The sequence below is a fragment of the Corvus cornix genome, chromosome 19 (assembly GCF_000738735.6).
Source record: "Corvus cornix cornix isolate S_Up_H32 chromosome 19, ASM73873v5, whole genome shotgun sequence".
NCBI lineage: Eukaryota > Metazoa > Chordata > Aves > Passeriformes > Corvidae > Corvus > Corvus cornix.
In genome coordinates, this window is record NC_046348.1 from 6,282,658 (window position 1) to 6,301,529 (window position 18,872).

At 55.5% G+C, this 18,872-nt stretch overlaps 1 protein-coding gene and 2 long non-coding RNA genes across 9 annotated transcripts; 1 reads left to right on the forward strand and 2 right to left on the reverse strand.

Annotated features, from left to right (window-relative positions):
* Positions 1 to 2,103: 2,103 nt before the first annotated feature.
* Positions 2,104 to 8,482, reverse strand: LOC109145009. Its single transcript, XR_002046128.2, has 3 exons — positions 8,196 to 8,482; positions 5,248 to 5,366; positions 2,104 to 3,836 (listed from the first exon to the last, which is right to left on the reverse strand). It is a non-coding gene; the product is annotated as an uncharacterized LOC109145009 (long non-coding RNA).
* LOC104691208 (apoptosis-inducing factor 3-like) lies at positions 3,550 to 13,483 on the forward strand. Of its 7 annotated transcripts, XM_019287696.3 has the most exons (20): positions 5,341 to 6,630; positions 7,182 to 7,324; positions 7,392 to 7,501; positions 7,588 to 7,697; positions 8,138 to 8,182; positions 8,264 to 8,345; positions 8,481 to 8,593; positions 8,985 to 9,071; positions 9,297 to 9,388; positions 9,567 to 9,697; positions 10,271 to 10,386; positions 10,796 to 10,867; positions 11,209 to 11,272; positions 11,708 to 11,784; positions 11,865 to 11,982; positions 12,113 to 12,211; positions 12,299 to 12,350; positions 12,613 to 12,688; positions 13,117 to 13,221; positions 13,346 to 13,483. In XM_019287696.3, the coding sequence occupies exons 2-20, from the start codon at positions 7,263 to 7,265 to the stop codon at positions 13,352 to 13,354; spliced, it is 1,620 nt and encodes a 539-aa protein (XP_019143241.1). In that variant the 5' UTR covers positions 5,341 to 6,630; positions 7,182 to 7,262; the 3' UTR covers positions 13,355 to 13,483. The 7 variants fall into 7 exon arrangements, with proteins under 7 accessions (XP_019143239.1, XP_019143241.1, XP_010400929.2 ...); XM_010402627.4 differs by lacking the exon at positions 12,299 to 12,350; XM_019287694.2 differs by lacking the exons at positions 5,341 to 6,630; positions 13,117 to 13,221; positions 13,346 to 13,483 and adding an exon at positions 3,550 to 3,571 and having other exon boundaries at positions 12,613 to 13,110.
* A 2,299-nt stretch (positions 13,484 to 15,782) lies between these two features.
* Positions 15,783 to 17,998, reverse strand: LOC120411017. The gene is made up of 3 exons (XR_005603401.1): positions 17,942 to 17,998; positions 16,566 to 16,620; positions 15,783 to 16,179 (listed from the first exon to the last, which is right to left on the reverse strand). It is a non-coding gene; the product is annotated as an uncharacterized LOC120411017 (long non-coding RNA).
* Positions 17,999 to 18,872: the final 874 nt, after the last annotated feature.

Consider the following 18,872-nt stretch of genomic DNA (forward strand, 5'->3'; position numbering starts at 1 on the left):
ACGGAGCGGGGAACGCGTGTCCCGTCGCTCTGCGGGAGCTGGGGGCACTTCCCTCGGTCCCCGGAGGTTCCTCCCCCACTTTGGTGGCACCGGGTGGCCGAACGCCTCGCCCATGAGGTGCTGCGGCCGGTGCTCCTTCACCTCAAAGCATCCCCGGCAGGTGATGCCCGTCACCGTGATTGTTTCCTTGGGCAGAAGCTCTCCAAGCCACCGGTCACCCCGGGTCAGGACCCCCCCAGACCACACCACCGGGGCTGATCGGCACACCGAGCACGGAAAAACATCTGATTGCCTTGCCTAAAAATGCTCTGCTCTGTTATCCCCCATCCCCCTGTCCCATGTCTGATCCTGAGAGGAGCTCCCCTGATGTCTGGGATACCCCAGCTCTGCTGTCTGAAGGTTGTGGAAATTCACGATCCCGTAGCCACAATTTTAGTCCTACCCTACAACTATGCTGCTTTTCCAGCTTCCCGTAATTTGATCTCTCTCTTGTTGCTTTTTGATGTCTCCAGCAGAAGCTGCTGCACAGTCCTCGCTTCCCCTTCTGCCGCCGGGATGAGTCACCGTGTACACACCGATTAATGTCAAACTCTACCTCTCCTTTGAGGTATTAATTTTGGATGAAATCTTCTACTTCCTCTTCGCTGAAACAGAAGCGTGTGGAGCCTGAGCTCTTAGTTGCTGTCCTGGCTCTGGGGTGATGGACACAAAAATATCAAGTACACACGGATGGAAGGGACGCTGAGTGATTAAATCGAATTGGGAGATGGGTGAGGTTCTTTTCCAACCTAAACGATTCTGTGTTTCTATGATAGTCCCAATTGGTAGAAAAGCATCTGTTCATGCTGCACAAATCTGCTTAAAAGCCAGGCAAGACAATGTACTTTCATAACAGTTACGTGGCAGGGAGACACTGCCTGAAGTAGTAGGCAGCCCTGAGTACTCAGGAGATTTTAAATAATCTCGTGTATTAGGACTCGAAGGATCACACAGGCTAATCTGTTACTGAGAAGACCAAATGCAAAGACATTTTTGTTCAGCATAAGATGTGCTGAGGAAAGAGAGATGTGCCTTGGAGACGTGCTGGGCTGCTCAGGGCACTGAGGAGAAAAAGCGTTTAACAATTAATTGAGTATAAAACTGCATAGAGCCGGTTTCCAAATGAGAAGTCATCCGTGGTGTTTTAGCCTCAAAAAATCTTGACTGCCCCTTTCCCTGGTGACACCTCTGCCCTTCACCTGCCTGCAGGGAGAATCCCAGACCATGGAATGCCTGCAAGCCCAGCCCCATTTCCCAGGGGCTCCTCTATTTGTGGTGTGTTTATCCTAAAGATGAGCATTCAGCCAGGCTCGGGGACAGGAACAGTTAAAATATTTCTGGAGACTGGAGAGCTTTTACCTACCACTTCTGCATGGGAGGAATTTAAGCCGTGATTAATTTAGCCTCTGATTCAAGGACTTTGATCCCATTGCTAGAGCACTACCAACAGTTACATATAAACTACTTTTTGGTTCATTTTAGCCCAGATTTTACTTAACTTTACCAGGACTTCCCATTGAGCTGTAGTTTCTTACAACCCCGATTCCAGCCTTTTCTCCTTGTCTTCCTTCCTCTGCAGCAATGGCATTAACCGGGGGCGGTTTTGGAACTGGAGACTTCCAAGCCCAGTTACAAACAAGTCCCTTGACAGCAGATCAGGCCAAATATTCAACCACACGCCACAGGCTCGGGAGCCAGGCTTGTCCCAAAAGAACCCGAACGCAAGAGCAGCGACGGGAGCTCCCGGGCGCAGCTGCCACAAGAGGTCCCTGCACGCCCGCTGGAGAACGGGGAGCCAGATCCGATGGGATTCCTCACTCCCACCTATTTGGAGATACTGCCTTTTTCACCCAAATTTCCAGAAGTTTTCCGGCTGTCCCCAAACGACCTCGTTTTCTGCGGGGAGGCAGCTCAGCCTGGTGCCGGGTGGCTGCCGGTGCCTGCTCCCAGCAGGGCTGGGGACTCCTTGCAGATACCGGCAAGGACGTGCCCAGGTCCATCCCATAATACCACGGGCACCACAGCTAATCCCATAGCGGGGGCTTTCCAGCAGCACTCGGGGTGTAAATCGAGGGTACGGAATTTTATTCAATAGCTGGACAATCGTTTTTGTCTCCCTTTCCCAGGCTGGAGTTTCTCTGCAGCACAGCTGAGAGATGAATCCGTTTTCCACAAAAAAAAAAGCTGACAGTTTAGTGGTAATCCACCATAGGAATTCTGCCAGTTGAACTCTGTCGCCCCTAGATGCTCCCCACTACTCCTGGATGGGGGTTTGGGTGTGCTTTTTGCAGTTCCACCATCCCTTCTTTAATGAGGAGCCCACTCTGCTCCCAAATGCCACAGAGGACTCACCGGAGCCAACAAATGTGGGAGCCAGGCACAAGTTATGCTCCTGTTTTTGGAAAGCCTCCCTCCCTTAATCTGCCTTTGTGCATCCAGGGAGTCATAAAACCCATCTGCTCACCTAATGCCAGACCTGGCTCACACCTGAAGTAATCTGAGGAGTCCAAGAGCTCAAAACAAATCAAGCAGCTTGGCTTCCAAACTTTAATTAGCTGTTGTCTCCATCCCTCTCTAAACTGTGTCACCACTCTGTCTGCTTAGGCCATAAGAAGTCAGATATGTAGGAATGCTTTATATATCCACATCTCCATTCAGGAAGTCTGGAACTCCACACTTATGAAAGGATCTACTGTGCAAAATGCAGGTTCTGCATGGCAAAGCATGCCCAGGCATTGCAGAGGCAGCTGTGGAGAGAGCTGAAATCAATTCAGACTTGAGCATCTACCCCTTCCAGCCAGGAACATTTTCCTGATGTGGAAGCCGGATATTCTCCAGGTAGAACTTGCTGTGGTCATGGGAGAAAGGGATTTCAGTCTCTGTGAGTGTGGTGAGCAGCTCCAGGATTTAATGCAAGAAATGCCAAAATGTGCAGCACTTCACCGCTGACCTCAGGACTTGAACTCATCTGGCAGAGGAAATCATCTGCGCTTGCACCTCAGCCTGTCCATTCACCCTGGCCAGGTCTGCAAGCTCCCTGTCCTGAGGGAAGGCTTTCCCTCCCACCTCCCACTGTTTTCACCAGCCCTGCAGGTGTTCTGCTGCCCAGGCTGCTCATCCTTCCTGAGATCATTCCCGCAATACAATATCTCCTGGGAGCTTTACAGAATCAGGATGTTCTGGTGCCAGATGCCAGTTGCAGACTGGGCACAGCAGCTGCCTTCTGCAGCCTGGCATGTGGGGATGTTCCCAAACCACCCAGGCAGAGTCTGCTTTGCCCACATGATAAATGACCCCAGGGCAGGTTGATCTGGATACTCTTCTTTTGGCCTTCCTCCTTTTTCCCAGGACTGGAAGGATATTTTTCTTTTCCTCAGGACTTGGCACAAGGGACTTGTTGGAGAAACCTGTGTTGACAGCAGTGTCCCTAAGGATGCTGCAGGCTCGACTGTTTCTCAAGGGCTTGGGCTGGAGCAGCTGTCATGAACCGGTGGCACGAAGGATGTGCTCTCTCCTCACTCCAGCTGCACAGGTATGCCATGGGATTAGCAAAATTCCATTGAGAACACACTGACTGGCAAATCCCCTCCGAGCACAGCAGCACGGGCAGTTCCTTACAGTTCTCTGCTTCCAGCAGCTGCCATGCCCCAAATATTTCAACTTTCTGAACAGTTTATGTGCTGTTATTAGTGAAGTTTCAGGTTCCTTCTTTCCTTTTGCAATGTTCACCGTGGAGAAGTGGTGCCAGGTGTCTGCCAGGCCTGTGTCCCATCTCTCACCATCACCAGACACGAATGCTTAGGAAGAAAATGTGAAACACCACATGTAATTATTCTTACCCTGTAAGCAAATCCATCCCACTAAATATTTCCTTTTCCTTGTCTTCTTCCCTTGTGGGATAAACATTTTTTTCTGTGTTTAATTCACCAATCTCAAGTTTAAGTAATTTTTGATGAATATGCATGTGCTTTATGATTACCTGACAATGCATTTATGACTACGTGGGGTTTATTTGCATTTCAGACAGGTTAAGAATGAGTCCTCCAAGGTGGAAGCACATCCCAGCCCTTACACCCAGATCAGCATCACACCCTCTGAGCCCACTCAGTTCCTCCTATTTTACAAATACAAGCACAGGAGCTTCCCCGCTGCATCTCCTGCTGCTGTTGGCTCTGCAGCTTGGAACTGGTTAGGTTCCCTCCTGAATTCTCTTGTTATTAATATCACAAACCAAGCTGTTCTGAGAGCAGTGCCCCATTAATCACTTCAGCTCCGCTGCAGGTTTCACCTCGCTTCCTCTTCCTGCCACTGAGCTGCTTTCCTATGATTTGACTCTGTGGGTGCTGCTTGTTAAAATTAGCGGGTCTGGTAGGGCAGAGAAGGGCCCTGAGCTGGGTGAGCTGGGAAAAAGGTGGGAAAAAAGTTGCATCCACACAGCCATGGCATGAAAAAATGTGCTACACCAGCTGATGGTGGTGGGAACTTGAAGGGAGGAAAGTTACACCCCTTAAATCCTTGCCTCTAAACCTGAGTTTTCTGGAGGGCCAGCAACACCAAGGAGACACAGCAGAAGTGAAGGTACCTAAAATAAAATCCAAGGTCAGCTCAGCAGCTCGTGTGACTCAGCACCAACGTGGGTGGCAGATCAGCTCACAGATATCTGATGCCCACCTGGGCTCTGTTTGTGGTTGAGGGCACCACTTCCTTTTCCTCTCTTCCTTCCTGTGTTTAGTCCTGACTTGTGCTACAAGCAAAGTAATGAACCAGTGAATGAACTCTAAAACCCTCTGAGTAACCACCTCTGGTTTACCTAAAAAGGGCCAAAAGATGTTTACAGAGCATCTTCCTGAAAATCTGCCTCCAATCCCATCCCAGTCCCTCGAGGGCATATTGTGTGTTCCTGACACACACCAACATCCCTGCAGCCAACCCAACCTTCTCTCTGAAGGGCATCCAATGCCCTTTTCTGCTTTCTATCCTTTGTCAATCACCTTTTCTATATCCTTTCTATCATCCTTGCCTCTGTCAGGCATTTTGTTTTGCCCTTTTCCTTTGCACTTTACAAAAGCCTTTCCTGGGTGCTCGGCTGCATCCAGCAGCATCCATTGGCATCCAGCAGCCAGATCTGCTGCTCAGCCCTGCAGTGCAAATGTCCCTGCACAGGATCAAGCTCCACCTGCCTCATCCCAAAGCTGCACGCCTCTGTACCTGCCCCTTTGCCTGTTCGCTGGAGATTTCCATCTGTGAGCAAAGGTTTTTCCAGCGATTTCTGCTGAGTCAGAGAACGCTCCGCGAGGGCTGCTGCTCCTCCACGTGGGAACGTGCTTCTGGGGAATAATTACAGAGAATTTAAATACGGACATTTGGCAGCCAAATTGCTTCACATTCAGGCTCCTGGCCAGGAGGGCAGAGCCCAGAAGCTGCTCATTGGTGCTGTGAGAAAATTCCTCATTCCTGTGCCCATCGTGGGTGCGCAGAGCCCGTGGGCCGGGATTATCCGGACACGGCAGTGTCCCGGTATCCTGCTCTGGAGGAAGGGGTGCTCACGGCTTACAGGGTTCCATGAATTGAACTGCTTCCCAAATAATCCTGCCTGCACTTATCCAGCATCCTGCACGTGCCTTCTTCTCCGGGTCATACCCACTAAAGGATTTTTATCCCCCCTGCTGCTGGATTTGGGAAGGTGCTGCTGGCAGGGAGCTGATCCCTGCGGATCTCCTGTTCTGCAAGGGAGATGATGGAAGCAGGCTGTTAGTAACTTTTTCCCCCCTTAATTTTTGAGGCATATTTTAAGTTGTGAAACATATTGACTGTGAAATAGAGATAAGAACAAGAGGAGACACAAACAGTGTAGGTGTTACTCCCGGTATTTTGCAACTCCCACTTCGTTGTAAAAATAGCACAGCAAGCAGCACCCTCCTGCTCCATGCCATCCTTCACGGGCCAAGGGATGATGGGATCGTGTGCCTGGACATCAGTGACTGAACCAGGAGCAGAGCTGAGATTTAAGGCACGTGCAGAGCTGCTGAACACTTCATGCTCCTTAAAATCAACAGAGAAAAATCCTACCCAAAGATCAAATTAAAGAATTTTAAACGTTGTTGAAATATGTAAAAAGTAGCAATAACATTCCCAAGTGCTGCAAAAATGTGTTGTGTGGAGCTGGAATGCTTTCCATCAGGAAAAGGGGCAGTGGGAAGGGACCGTGGGATATCACTGCATCCCCTCGAGTTTCTGGTCGCAGTGCCCACGACACACCCCATCTTTACACCACACCTGTGCCATAATTCCTATGTGCCCTCAATTCTTTTGCAACTCTAAACCCCAGCAAAATACCCTTAATTAGGCCCAGGCCAGTTGCAGAAATCAGATAAAACTCCCTGACAGGCAGCTGCTTCCAGGAGCCACGTCTCCTGATGGATGGGGATGTTGTGCAACTCGGGGAGAGCATCACCAGCCGTGGGCTGGCAGTGGGCAGAACATCTGTGGTGAGACACCAGGGTGTCACCTCACAGGAGAAAGTCGCAGACAGAAGCAGTGGTGGCTCTCTGACCTGGGGGATGGGTGCCTGAACCCCCCTGGCAGGACCAGGTGAGTACCCACTGATGCTTCTTTTAAAGAACCTGGGATCGGGGCAGCGGTGCAGTGGGGATTTGCAGGAGCAAGTCACCACCCTGCACTGAAACCTGCCTTGAATGACCTTCCTCTGCTCCATTTCTTGCTTTTTTCTCTCCAAAATAGAGAGGGAGATTCCTAATCAGCCTCTCAATGACTGCTAAGGCAGGGACAGCATTAAGGACCAAGAGGTTTGACTGTTTTCTAGCCCAGGAGGCATTTTGGGCAGGAATTAGTGCTTTCAGAGCAATTACCATGAGTAACATCTCTGCACAAACGTTGGAGAGGCTTTGGAGAGGCTGAAGCATCTCTTTAGACCCAATTTGAGGGAGACATGGGATATGGCAGCAGCACCTCCCCATAAATAATTGTATTTGTTTACAAGAGCCATTAATCACATCTGCTCTGCAGTTGAGTTTAATGGGACTCGGGGCTGAAAACAAGAAGTTGGTTAATTCAGAGGAGAAAAGGGCAGAGGAACGGATGTTGGGTTCAGACACAAAATTCAAATGGGTGTTTTCCACCAGTTGAAAGTCATTTTGCTGCTGCATCAGAAATTTGGGTCCCCTTGAGTGCCTGACATCGACCAGCTCCCAGCAGCCACCAGCATGGACGGCGATGACACCGTCACCGCCGAGGTCTGCAGGGAGGACGACGTTGGGGATGGACAGTGAGTACCTGGGGGCAGTGGTGGGGATTTAGATGGTTCTGTGCCCACCTCTGCACCTCTGCCCCAGGCTCCTGGAGGTGATGGTGGCTGGCTACCCAGTGCTGCTGGTGAGGAACAGGAAGGAATTCCGTGCTCTGGGCAGCAAATGTCCCCACTACGGTGCCCCGCTGAGCAAAGGTAACCCCAGCTCAGGGCAGGGGGAAAAGAACACATTGGGGAGGTTGGTTCTCACTGCCCAGCTGGGGCTGGGGGTTCTCTTGCAGGGGTTTTGAGAGGGGAGAGGCTGCGCTGCCCCTGGCACGGGGCCTGCTTTAACATCAGGACTGGAGACATCGAGGAATACCCTGCTCTGGACTGTATCTCCTGCTTTAAGGTGACTTCTTGTCCTCTCATCTGGGTGCCTCTCACATTCATTCTCTCTCACAAGCTCCATGTCCCTGACACCAACTGAAAGCCCCCTGCTCTGACCACAGCTCTGTCCCACAGAGCTTCAACACAAGGGATGATCCTTGGGGTGGTTTCTTGGGATTGTGTAATTCCCTGCCCTAAAGCTCCTTTCAATGAAAGGTGATGCTGTAGATCCTGGTATCCCTCAGAGTCAGCACAAATGCTTTTGGAATGAAAAAGAGGATTTACAGCTCTTCCTGAGTGCTCTTGGGATGAGAAGAAAAGCTCATGAGCTCCTCAGCATCATGTGACATCCAAGATCAGAGTCAGAGACAGATGGCACACTGGACCGGGATCTCCCAGGAGAGCTCCTACCACAACCTCATGGATGCAGCACTTAAAAAACCTCTCCTTTCCCTCCCTCAGGTAACAGTGGAAGATGGAAAGGTGTTTATTACAGCAAAAAAGAAGGTACTGGCCTTACCTGCTGTCACTGAGCACAGGCAGCACCTCAGGCTGTGTGTGACTTCGGCATTTTGCACTTTGTTGCAGGACCTTGAAAGCAGCCTGAGGGTGAAGGATGCAAGCAGGAGGTGCCTCCTCAACAAGAACACGATGCTGCTGCTGGGGGGAGGTCAGTGAAGGGATCTTCCCTCTCCACACACACTGGGAGCTGCCACTCTCCTCTCCAGGGAGGACTGACCTGCTCCTCCTCCTCCTCCTCCTCCACAGAGATGTGTCAGAGGGCTGAGATGAGCATCTCTTGTAGGTGTGGCTGCCCTGGTGTGTGCAGAGACTCTTCGCCAGGAGGGATTCACTGGCAGGATCATCATGGCCACCAAAGAGAAGCATGTTCCCTATGACAAGTCCAAACTGAGCAAGGTTCGTGTGTGATGAGGGCAGGACTGTGCCCGGGCACCACGTGTGACATGGGCCACACTCGGGGCCAGGAGCACTGGAGTGAGCAAAGCAGGAGTGCTGAGGAATCCAAGAGGAACAGGGGTGTTATTTCCAGGGAAACATCTTCTTCCTCCTGGAAAGTCTTTGATCAGAGTCAACATAAGCTGATGGCTTTATCTCCTTTTATTGAGTTCTTCCCACTAAAGTTTGATGGTTTTTCTGAGGGTGGGGACAAGGTGGTGGGGCGGTGTGGGGAGCTGTGATTCACTAATGCAAAATTCACCTCTTTTGCAAACTGACTCCCCAGTGAACACTCCAGGACAATTGCTGCCTGTAAGAAGTGCTGCATTTCATGCTTTTGTTGTGTTTCCAGGAAATGAACTTGAAAGCCGAGGATGTTTACCTGAGGAAACCTGAATTCCTCCAGGCCCAGGGCATAGAGTTCTGGACAGAGAAAGAGGTACCAGTGCAGCTGAGCTCAGTCCTCAGTGGGTGATCCTGTTCCTGCCATGGGGAGGGTGTAACACTGATCTGTGTATCCACGGATGGACCTGTGGGAAGTGGGAGAGAGGACCTCAGCATCCCTCATCTCACCTGAGTGTCCAGAAACAGGGCACACAGGCACAGGCAGGACAGAGAGTGGATCACAGGTACCTGTCTGCTCTGTGCCCCCTCTCTCCTGCAGGCAGTGTCAGTGGATTTCCAGAAGCAGAAGGTTCACTTCATGGATGGGTCCTCTCAGAAGTACCACCAGCTGCTCATTGCAACAGGCAGCCAGTGAGTGCACAAGGTGTTTGCCACACACAGGATTTTAGGCAGGACAACACTGGGAGGTGGAGGTAGGAGATGAGATAAAAGGGCAGAGTGGAATGACACAGCTGTGGGTTTGTGCTCCTTTCTTATTCTTTCTGTTTAATTTATATCATGAAATGCATCTGGATTCTCTCTCTTTCAGCTCTGGTTTCCTCAAAGTCCCAGGTGCAGACCTGCAGAACGTGTGCACGCTCCAAACCCCAGAAGAGTCCAGCAAGATCTTGGAGCTGGCAACTGGAAAGAATCTGGTGATTGTAGGAGCTTCATTCATAGGTACCAGCCTGGAGTGGGTGTCAAACCATCAGTGAGAGCCCTCAAACCCCCTTCTGTTTCGTGTGCACATGAACCAGAGGCCCTCAGGGAAGGGATGTTCCTTTCCTACCCGGCTGGGATCCTCCCTGGAGCCCTGTAGCTGCTGGGGGTGCTCATTACACAGCACACACTCATTCTTTCCTCTGATAGCCAGAAACTTTGAGAGCTATAAACAATTGCTGCACATGGACAGAGGGAAATGTGCCTTATGAAAAGGTCACTGTCCTCCAGAGGAGCTGGATTCCCCAGAAACACTGGGAAAGCAAGGGGCTAAGGCCCAGAAGCTATTCTGTACATAACCAGGAGCTATTTTGTACATAACCAGAAGCTATTCTTTGCATTTCCTGATATCCAGGTCTGTGTGCACAAGAACAAAGCATGGGGGGAGCTAAATACCTCAGCCCAGAAATGCACAGCAAAGCAGTTCAGCACTGGCAGCACATCAGATTTGTTCTCCTGGAAGAGGAGAAGGTTTCCAAGGGTGCAGGTTCATGCTTGCAGCAGGCTTACCTTGGGCATGCCTCTTCCTTGCAGGAATGGAGGTGGCTGCCTTCCTCTCAGACAAGGCTGGAAACATCTCAGTGGTGGAAAGAGAGGAGTTCCCTTTCCAGCACACCCTGGGTCCTCAGGTTGGAGGTGTCGCCATGAAGGTTAGGAAAATCTGGGGCTGATTTCTAGGATGGAGAACACATGGTATCCAAGCAGCCCAGGGATCCACATCAGCCCAGGAAACCTTGCCCCTGTGCTGAGTCATAACTCTGCGTGCCCAGCCTCTGTCCTCACCCACAGCTCACCCACGAGCTCGGCACACATGGCTGGTCCCAATCTTCCCCTCCCCACCCATCACATTCTTCATCCCAAACCCACCTCATACACCAGTCCTGACCAGGACTGCAGAGAAAAGCCAGGCTCCCAGGCTGCCTGCACCAGCCAGGGACACAAATGGAACCTCCCTGCAGCCTGGAGCAGCAGCAGAGCTGCCTGCCTGGGTTTTGGCTGGGTACAGCTGTTTTTATAGCCTGGAATTTCCTAATGAATACTCAAACCAGTCCTTTTCAGATGCTGCAAAATAAAGGGGTGAAGTTCTGCATGAAAACAGAACTCTGTGAGCTGAAAGGAAGGGATGGAAAGGTCAGTCATGCCTTTGTGATCCCTGAACTGCTAATTTTAGGGGAAAAAAGCCCAAGTTGAGGTATAACCCAGTGCCTACATCAGGCTTTCCTTTCCCTTGTCTAGACCCTCCCTTCCTTTTCACTGAACACAGCTCTGGGCTCAAAGGGCACCAGTAAGTGTTCCTATCCCAGGGACAACAGTGTGATTTTCTTTTACATCCCCAGAAACACACATTAGTTGGACAAGGTGATCCGAACCTGGGGAATCAAAAAGCCAGCAAAGGGCAAAGCAGCAGGGAGGCTGTGGGAATTAGGACAGAGGTTTTAACCCTTCGTTCATGTTCCTTCCTTCTTTCCTAGGTTGCAGAGGCTGCTCTTGCCAACGGAGAGAATCTCCCTGCAGATGTGGTAGTGGTGGGAATAGGTAAGAGACCCCAGCTGGGAGAGGGAGGCAGCTTTGGGAGTGGGGAGAACATCCAGCATGCCCAGGGCATCTCAGTTCATTTCCAGGGCACCATTCCCTGAAGTCTCTTTCCCACTCTGTTATCATCCAGCCCTTCCTCTTGGCCCCAAGCACCTGGAAAAGTCAGCAGCCCATGAGCACACACTTGGCAGGAGGAAAGGAGCTGGTTATGCTCTTGCTGTGCCTTTGGCTCTTGCCGAGCTCCACAGGTCCCTGCTTTGTTCCCAGAGCGTGCTGTGTCCTGGGCCCTGGTTTTATTGCCCCTTTACTGGCTCAGCACCAGCTCAAGCACAGCTCACTGCTCCAAGTGTTCTGTTCCAAGCAGGAACTGGCACTGTGGGGCCAAATTTCCTCCCCATCCCTGCAGAGCTTTCATCCCTGCTCCTCTCCCCACAGGGTCGACCCCTAACTCCACATTTCTAAAGGGCACCTCCATTGCCAGAGATGACAAAGGTGCCATCCTGGTGGATCTGGTGAGTGCCAGCTGAGTATCCCAGGTCACACAGCATCCCTTCTCTCTCATCACTGCACTAATTGCCCTGTGTCCCACCAGCACATGCAAACCAACATCCCGAATGTCTTCGCTGCTGGGGACGTGGTCACCTTCCCAGTAGCGCTGCTCGACGGGGACAGGTCCAGCATCCACCACCAACAAGTGGCCGAGGCCCACGGTGAGGGCACAGCCACATCACTTCCCAGCTCCCTTGGAGATGGGAACGGGACAGAAGAGACAGCAGGAGACACAGGGAACAATTTTTAAGGACCTGCAAGAAAAATATTCCCTCTGTTGGCTCATCCCAGGTCACTGTGCTGCTTTAAACATGCTGAAGAGAGGGAAGGAGTTGCGCACTGTTCCTTACTTCTGGACCACGTTGCTTGGGAAAAGCATCCGCTATGCAGGTAGGAGGGGGCAGAGAGAGGGGAACAGAACTTCTTCCCTGCCCATCTGCTCACCCACCCAGCTGGGTCTGGGGCTTGTAAACACAGTGTGGTTGCAGAGTTCACCTGAAGCAGCTCAAGCTCTGGACTGGCTGCCATGGTGAGTTTGAGCCCTGGGCCTGGAGGTCACCCAGAGCTCTTGTTCTTTGCTGATGTCCAGTGGCTTAGAGGTCACAGAGGAAGAACTTCCCTCTCCAAACCCAGGAGAGGCTCAAAGGCAGTTCTGCTTGTCCAGGGCCTTCATGTCTGCTCCCCAGCCCTGTCCCAGCCCCTGTCCCCTCTGTCCCCACCCACACTGGCTTCGAGGTGGGATGGGTGGCAACTGCTGTGCCAGGGCTCCCTGAGCAGGTTCTCTCTCATAGGCTGTGGGAAGGGATACACGGACACTGTTGTGAAGGGCAGCCTGGAGCAACAGAAATTCCTGATCTTTTACATCAGGTGAGTGAATCCATGGCCAGTCCATGCCCCGGGAACAGGGCCCAGGCCTCTCTCTTACAGCCTGCAGAGATCCCACGGAGGCTCCACATCCCATGGCTGTGCACTAAAGGCAGCTGCTGGGTGCTGAACCAGAGAAAACCAAAGCAGGGCAAGGAAGGAGAAGAGAATGAACCCAAATGATGACACCAGCTGGGCAGAGAGCCTGGGACACATCTCCTCTCCGTCTGCCCCATTGCTCCCAGGCTCAGTACCCAGCTCCCAGCATTGCCAGGCAATCTGCCATGAGTCCCTGTGCATCCTGCAGCACCAGCCACCCTGCCCTGAGCCCTCTGAAATACAGCTGCTCCCTGGCCACTGTGCCATGGGGATGCTGCTATGCTGAGCTTTGTACTCTGAGAAGATCCACATTCTTCCTCTTTCCCTTCCAGGGATGGCCATGTGACTGCAGCTGCCAGCCTGAACTGCGACCCCATGGTGTCTCTGATTGCAGAAGTTTTGTACTTGGGGAAACAAATCTCCAAAGAAGAAGCGGAGTAAGTGACATCCTGACTGAGCTGGTGGGTGGCTCTGTGCTGTTCCCCATGTCAGCAGAGCCCACTGAGAGACACGAAACCAAGAGGAGTCACTGCAAATCCCCAAACTACCTCTCATTTGCAGGGCCTGTGACATTGGCAACATCCCCTCACTGGCACAAAGCTAAGCTTGGTGCATGCCCCTCGTGAGGGGCTCACAACCAAGTGTTAACAGCTCCACATCCTCCCACCCTGGAGAAATAAAACCATCAGCAAAGCTGAACCCAGCACCTGCATTTTGTGTTTGCAGACAGCCTTTGGCTGTCCACTCGTGCCAGGCAAAGCACAGCAGAGCTGGTGTTGTTCTGGGCTGGATGAGAGGAGGATGCCCATGACCTGAGGCTCAGCTGAGGCTCTGAGCTGGCAGCAGCCACCACACATCCACAGATGCACCAGCCAGAGATCCACCAGCTCCTCCTGTTCCTTCCCGGTTGGCAGGGAGCTCTCATTTAGCACACCGGTCACACTGACCTTCTCCTTTGCAAAAACACATTTTCCCACCAAGGGGAGCTGTGACCGAGACAAGCTGCTCTCCCAGCAGGGAACGAGGTGGGCTGCGTGCAGGAACTTGCACAGAATACCCTGCCCCTAAGGACAGAGGGATGCCAACCCACCTCTGAACCAGCAGCACCTGCTGGCAGTGTCACTGGTGTCTTGAATATTGCATTAGCTGCCGCAGCAAGCAGCCAGCCTCTGGCAGAGAAATCCCAGATCCAGCCTTTCCTGTGTCTGCACTGGATGCTTGGAGGAGGTGGCCAGATGCTAAAGAGTTACTAGATTCTTGCAAGGCAACAGCGAGCAAGGCTGTGCTTTCTACAGGAAACTTTGCACTTACTCACCAGTCACATGGGGCTTTGCAGGAGGAAGGGTAAGTCCCAGGAACCAGGCAAGTTCCCACAGGGACACTCACAGCCAGCCCAAACCCCCTCTGGTTTCACAGGAAGTGCAGGATAGCCAGAACCTGAGCCCTCTGCTCAGCAGGTGAGATACTGGTTTTGTGTTAAACACCCAAACTTGTCCTCTGGCCCCTTCTCACACATGAATTTGACCTGAATTATGACGTTTTGGATTTCCTGATCCCACGGGTTTGGTGCTTCTGCTCAGGGCAACTCTCCGCTCTGAAAGAGCCACACCTGACCCAGGAAAGAGCTGGGTTTCAGCAGCACAGGTTGTTCCTTCGTGACAAATCTACACGTTCCCCGTGAGGCACATGGAGCACACAGCTCCCATACAGATCAATCTGTGCTGCATGGGAGGGGGAGCACGGCCTGGGAGCTGCTCCTCCCTGCCCTCAGGCACCCTGCCCATGACTTTCTGCCCCTCGATGATGCCCTCGGGGATGTGTTGGGCACTGAGCAGGTGCCAGCTGTTTTGTTTGGACTTGCAGCAGGGCAGCTGTGGTGGAAGAGACGGGCTCTGCCTCAAGCTGGAGGAACTCATCCAAGGGCATTCAGCAGTCCCACTCCCTCTGAGTGACAACCACCCCAACGAAACTCAGCTTCTTGTAGCCATCAGCAAGCCCACACTAAGCACAGCAGCTTTATGTAAGAAGGAAAGACCCCAGGACAACAGACTTATTCTACTTCTCCCGCTTAATGGACACCAGGCCACTTTCTGTGCTTTGCTGGGTGCCAAAGTTTGAGAGCAGCCCTGCCTTGGGCAGCTGGAGCCTGGGCAGGCAGATTGAGATTGTGCAGACATTTCAGCACAGGGCTGTTCCTCCCTGCCCGCCCTCGGCGCTGGGATGAGCTGTGCTCTTCCTGGCAGGCCCTGAGCAGCAATGCTTGGACACTCCCCTGATTCCCATTCACCAAGACAGCCTGGGAGTTGGTGGTCCCAGCCCTCCTGTGGGAAAGCCTGGGGTGCAGAGGCTCCCTAGAGCCCTTGCTGGGCCCGTGGAACTCCCCTCTCACTCAGTGCAAGGCAGGGACTTCTCCAGCCCTGGAGAGCAGCTTCCAAGTTCCTTCCAGGGCAGTCTTCTGCTTCTATTCACCAACAAGCCAGAGCCTGGACCATGGAGGAGCCCATTAAAGTTCACCTCGGGGTCTTAGGGGGTTCCAAAATACCTGGAATCCGGGCACCGCAGCCAGGGCTGCCTGGCCTCCCAGGGACAGAAGTTCCGGGAACAGCTGTCCGGAGCCGTGCGTGACTCGGCCCTGAGTCACCCTGTCCCAGTAGCCCGGCCCCACCGCACCCAGCCCGACCCGAAGCAGGGCAGCGTAGGTGTGGAGCCAGCCCTCTCCCCAGGCTCCATCCCACTGCCTGGCATGTTGCAGGATTAATCCAGCTCCTGAGCTCAGCAGCAGGTCAGACCTGTGGGCTATGCCTAGCCTTGGCTCACCTCTTTGGCTCGGGACGAACCCAAGGCATCTGAAGGATCAACCCTTCACCTGCAGATCCCAGACTGGCATCAGCTGGGGGCACAGCTCTGGTGCTGTGCCCCCACCCAGGGTGGGTGCAGCCCCCACCATCTTCCCACCTGGTCCAGGCAACCCACAGGCAACAAACTTCCTAGAACTGAATAGTTGAGCAAAACAACGTTTAATGCCTCTTTTGGTCTCCTCTAGTCACTTCCCAGCTCAGTGCCACCCCACTGAGAGGGGGACAGAGTTTGACAGCCCTGTTGGCACAGCTGCCTGGCAATCCTCCAGCCAAGGCTCTGTCTGGAGGCTGCGAGGAGACTTTCTTCATCCTGGTCAGACTCATCCTCAGCTCTTCAATCCTCAGGACGCTGCAGAATGGCTCATCCAGGTCGCTCAGGGCATGGCTCTGGCTGGCATCCAAGGTCCAAGTGATGAGAAGAGAGTGGCTACATTCAACAGTTCTTCAACTGGCAGCTTTAGCTACTGGAGAAGGACATAAAGCTTGCCACTGAAGAACTGGTGCTGGTTAGCCAGGAGCAGGGTGGCACGGCAGCATCTGGGAAGGGAACGCACATTTCAGAGCCAGGATCGAACTGTGCTGAGCTGAGCTGTCACCCACAGCAGCCACAGCTGCTCCTTTCCCCCACCCCGACAACAATCCTGATCTATCGCTCTGTCCTCTCCCCAGGGCTGAAATCCCCCCAAAGCAGGGAATCCAGAGGCAGCTCCGACCTCAACTGTCCCCATCCCTCCCCGCTCCCAAAGCAGGTGGTGCGTGAGCTCCAGCACCTGCAGCCAGCCCTAAACCACGAGCGAGAGGCAAGGAAATCCAAGGCCATTTCTGCTGGAAAATAAGAGATAAGGCAACCTGCTCCAGCAGGGCCCAGTGGCCGCGGCAGGGAGGCCGCTGCAGGTAGGGGTTATGGCATTCCCAGGGCTCACCTCGGGCATCCATCAGCACTGGCAGGGTCCCCCCTGGACAGGAGCCAGCCGCTTCCTGACAGGGAAGACACTTTGTCAGGCGGCTGCTGCCAAGCCACCGGTGGGGGAATTTCGGGCAGCTCAGCCCTTTTCTGAGTCGTTTTGTTGGAGGGCCAGGACGCCAACCCCAGGGCTGGTGTGGGACTCCACTGCTTCCCTCTCGGCGTGGGAAAAAACCCCTTTTTCACACCACCCAGCGCTTTAGCTGCTGGGGATTGAGTTTTGGGAACCTCCCGGGAAACCGGGCACGGTGGGGGACAGATAGCAACGGGAAACATGGGAAACCCCCGGGCGGCCATCACGGCATCCTCCCACCAGCGTCACCCCAAAGGCACTGGGGACCCCGGCGGGCCCCAGGCCTGGGCGGGCAGCGGGGGAGGCCGGACCCCGGTGGGTGCTGCGGGGCTTTCGGTGCGGGGCCGGTGGCCGGGGCGCAGCGGCGGCGGCGGGGCCCGGCGGGGATGCCGAGCATTCCTGGCGTGCCGGGTACATCTGGTCCGGATTCCAGCGAGCTGGTCCCGGCCCTGCTCCACCCCCGCCGGCCCGTGAATCAGCACCCGCCGCTGAAGCCGCCGGCCCCGCCAGCACCGGGGGCCCCGCCAGCACCGGGGGCCGACGAGGGGGGTCCCTGTCGGTAACAGGGTTCCCACCCACCCCATCTCAGCACCGACAGACCCCAGCGGCTCTGGTAAGGGCCCCGGTGGGAGCTCGCCCCGCTAATAAAAAACGCCGTGCCCCCAGCTGGTGCCCCCCTCCCGGTATAACCGGGTCACCCCCCCTCCCCCACTGTCTCTCCTCTCGGTAAAAGCAACTCCCCCCTCCCCCCTAACGGCGGCAGCTCTCCCCACACCGCTCCACGGCAAAGCCGCTCCCTCCACTCCCCCCCGGGACACCCCGCCGCCCTCCCGGCCCTCCGCTGCCCGGGATGCTCCGCTCCGTGCCCACGGCGGGGAGCGGCCGCGGGTCAAAGTCTGTCCAGTCCGGTCCCGGAGTGAAGGTCACCCCCGGGGCGGCCACCGCCCGTCGCGGGGAGGCCCCGACCGCAGCCCCGCCCGCCCCACCGGGACTCTCCGGCGCCGGGGCCGCGAACGGGCCCCGGCCCCAACGCCCTTCCCCACCCCACTGACACCGGGGGCGAGGCCGCCCGGCCCAGGCGGCGCCGCGGAGCCCGGCGAGGGACGCGCCGCGCCGCATCCCCCATGGCTGCCCTGCCCCGGGGAAAGGTGACCTTCCCTAACGGGGCACAGTGAGGCCCCTCAATCTCCGGAGCACCGAGGGCGCCGCGCGGGGCTCGGCCACCCTTACCGCCCGTCCCAGCGCGGTACCGGCGCACCCACCTGCGCGGCTGGGCTGGGCTGGGCTGGGCTCGACTCGGACCGGCGCCGCCGCCCCGCCGGTTGCCGCCGCGGTCGTGCCCGGTGCCGGTGGCGGTGCCACCGCCTCCCCCCGCCGCGCGCCGGCTCCGTCCCGGATCAGCTGGCGGAGTCATGACGCAGCCGCCCCCCGGCCACGCCCCCCGGCCACGCCCCCGGGCCAATCGCCGGCCGCCACTGCCGGCGCGCGCCGCGCCCGCCCCCGCGCCGCGATTGCCGCCCGCTCCCGCCAATGGCGGCCCGGCGCGACCCGCGGCTCAGCCAATGGGAAGGAGAGGCGAGCACTCTGCCCCGCCCACCCCGGCGGGGAGAGCTGAGCTCCCTCCCGGCCGGGCAGCGGTTGCCTTGGGAACGGGCGGGCCCGGCCCGCCTCGGGGTGTGCCGGGAGTTGTAGTGCGGCGCGGCGCTCCCGGCATGCCCCGCGTGCTGTGAGTTGGCATTTTCAAGCGGGTGAAGGGGCGGCGGGGGCAGGGCGACTCCGAAGGGGCTCGACCCTTCCGCGAGCCCCAGGCGGGGCGCGGCGCTGCCGCGGGCACGGCCCGGCCGCCCCCGCCCGCCCTCGGGCGGCGCCTCCCTGTGCCGGGGCTGGTGACACAGCCCCGATTCCGAGAAGTTGCTCTAAGTCCTCGACCAATCAGAAGTGAGCGCTCGCCACGCGCACCAATGGGCAGGCGCGGAGGGCGTGGCCGCGAGAACTCGGCTGACCCCGATGACTTGGCAGCGCCGCGCGATGACTGGACAACTTCTTTAAAGGGGCCGCACGCGCCGGAGGGGCAGAGCGCAGGGCAGCGGCGGCCCGGCGCGGCCCGACCAGCGGCGCTCACCCGCTGCCCCGCGGGCACCCCCGGCGCTGCCGCCGCAGCCCCGGGGGACGGGGGTCTGAGGCTGCGGGGCC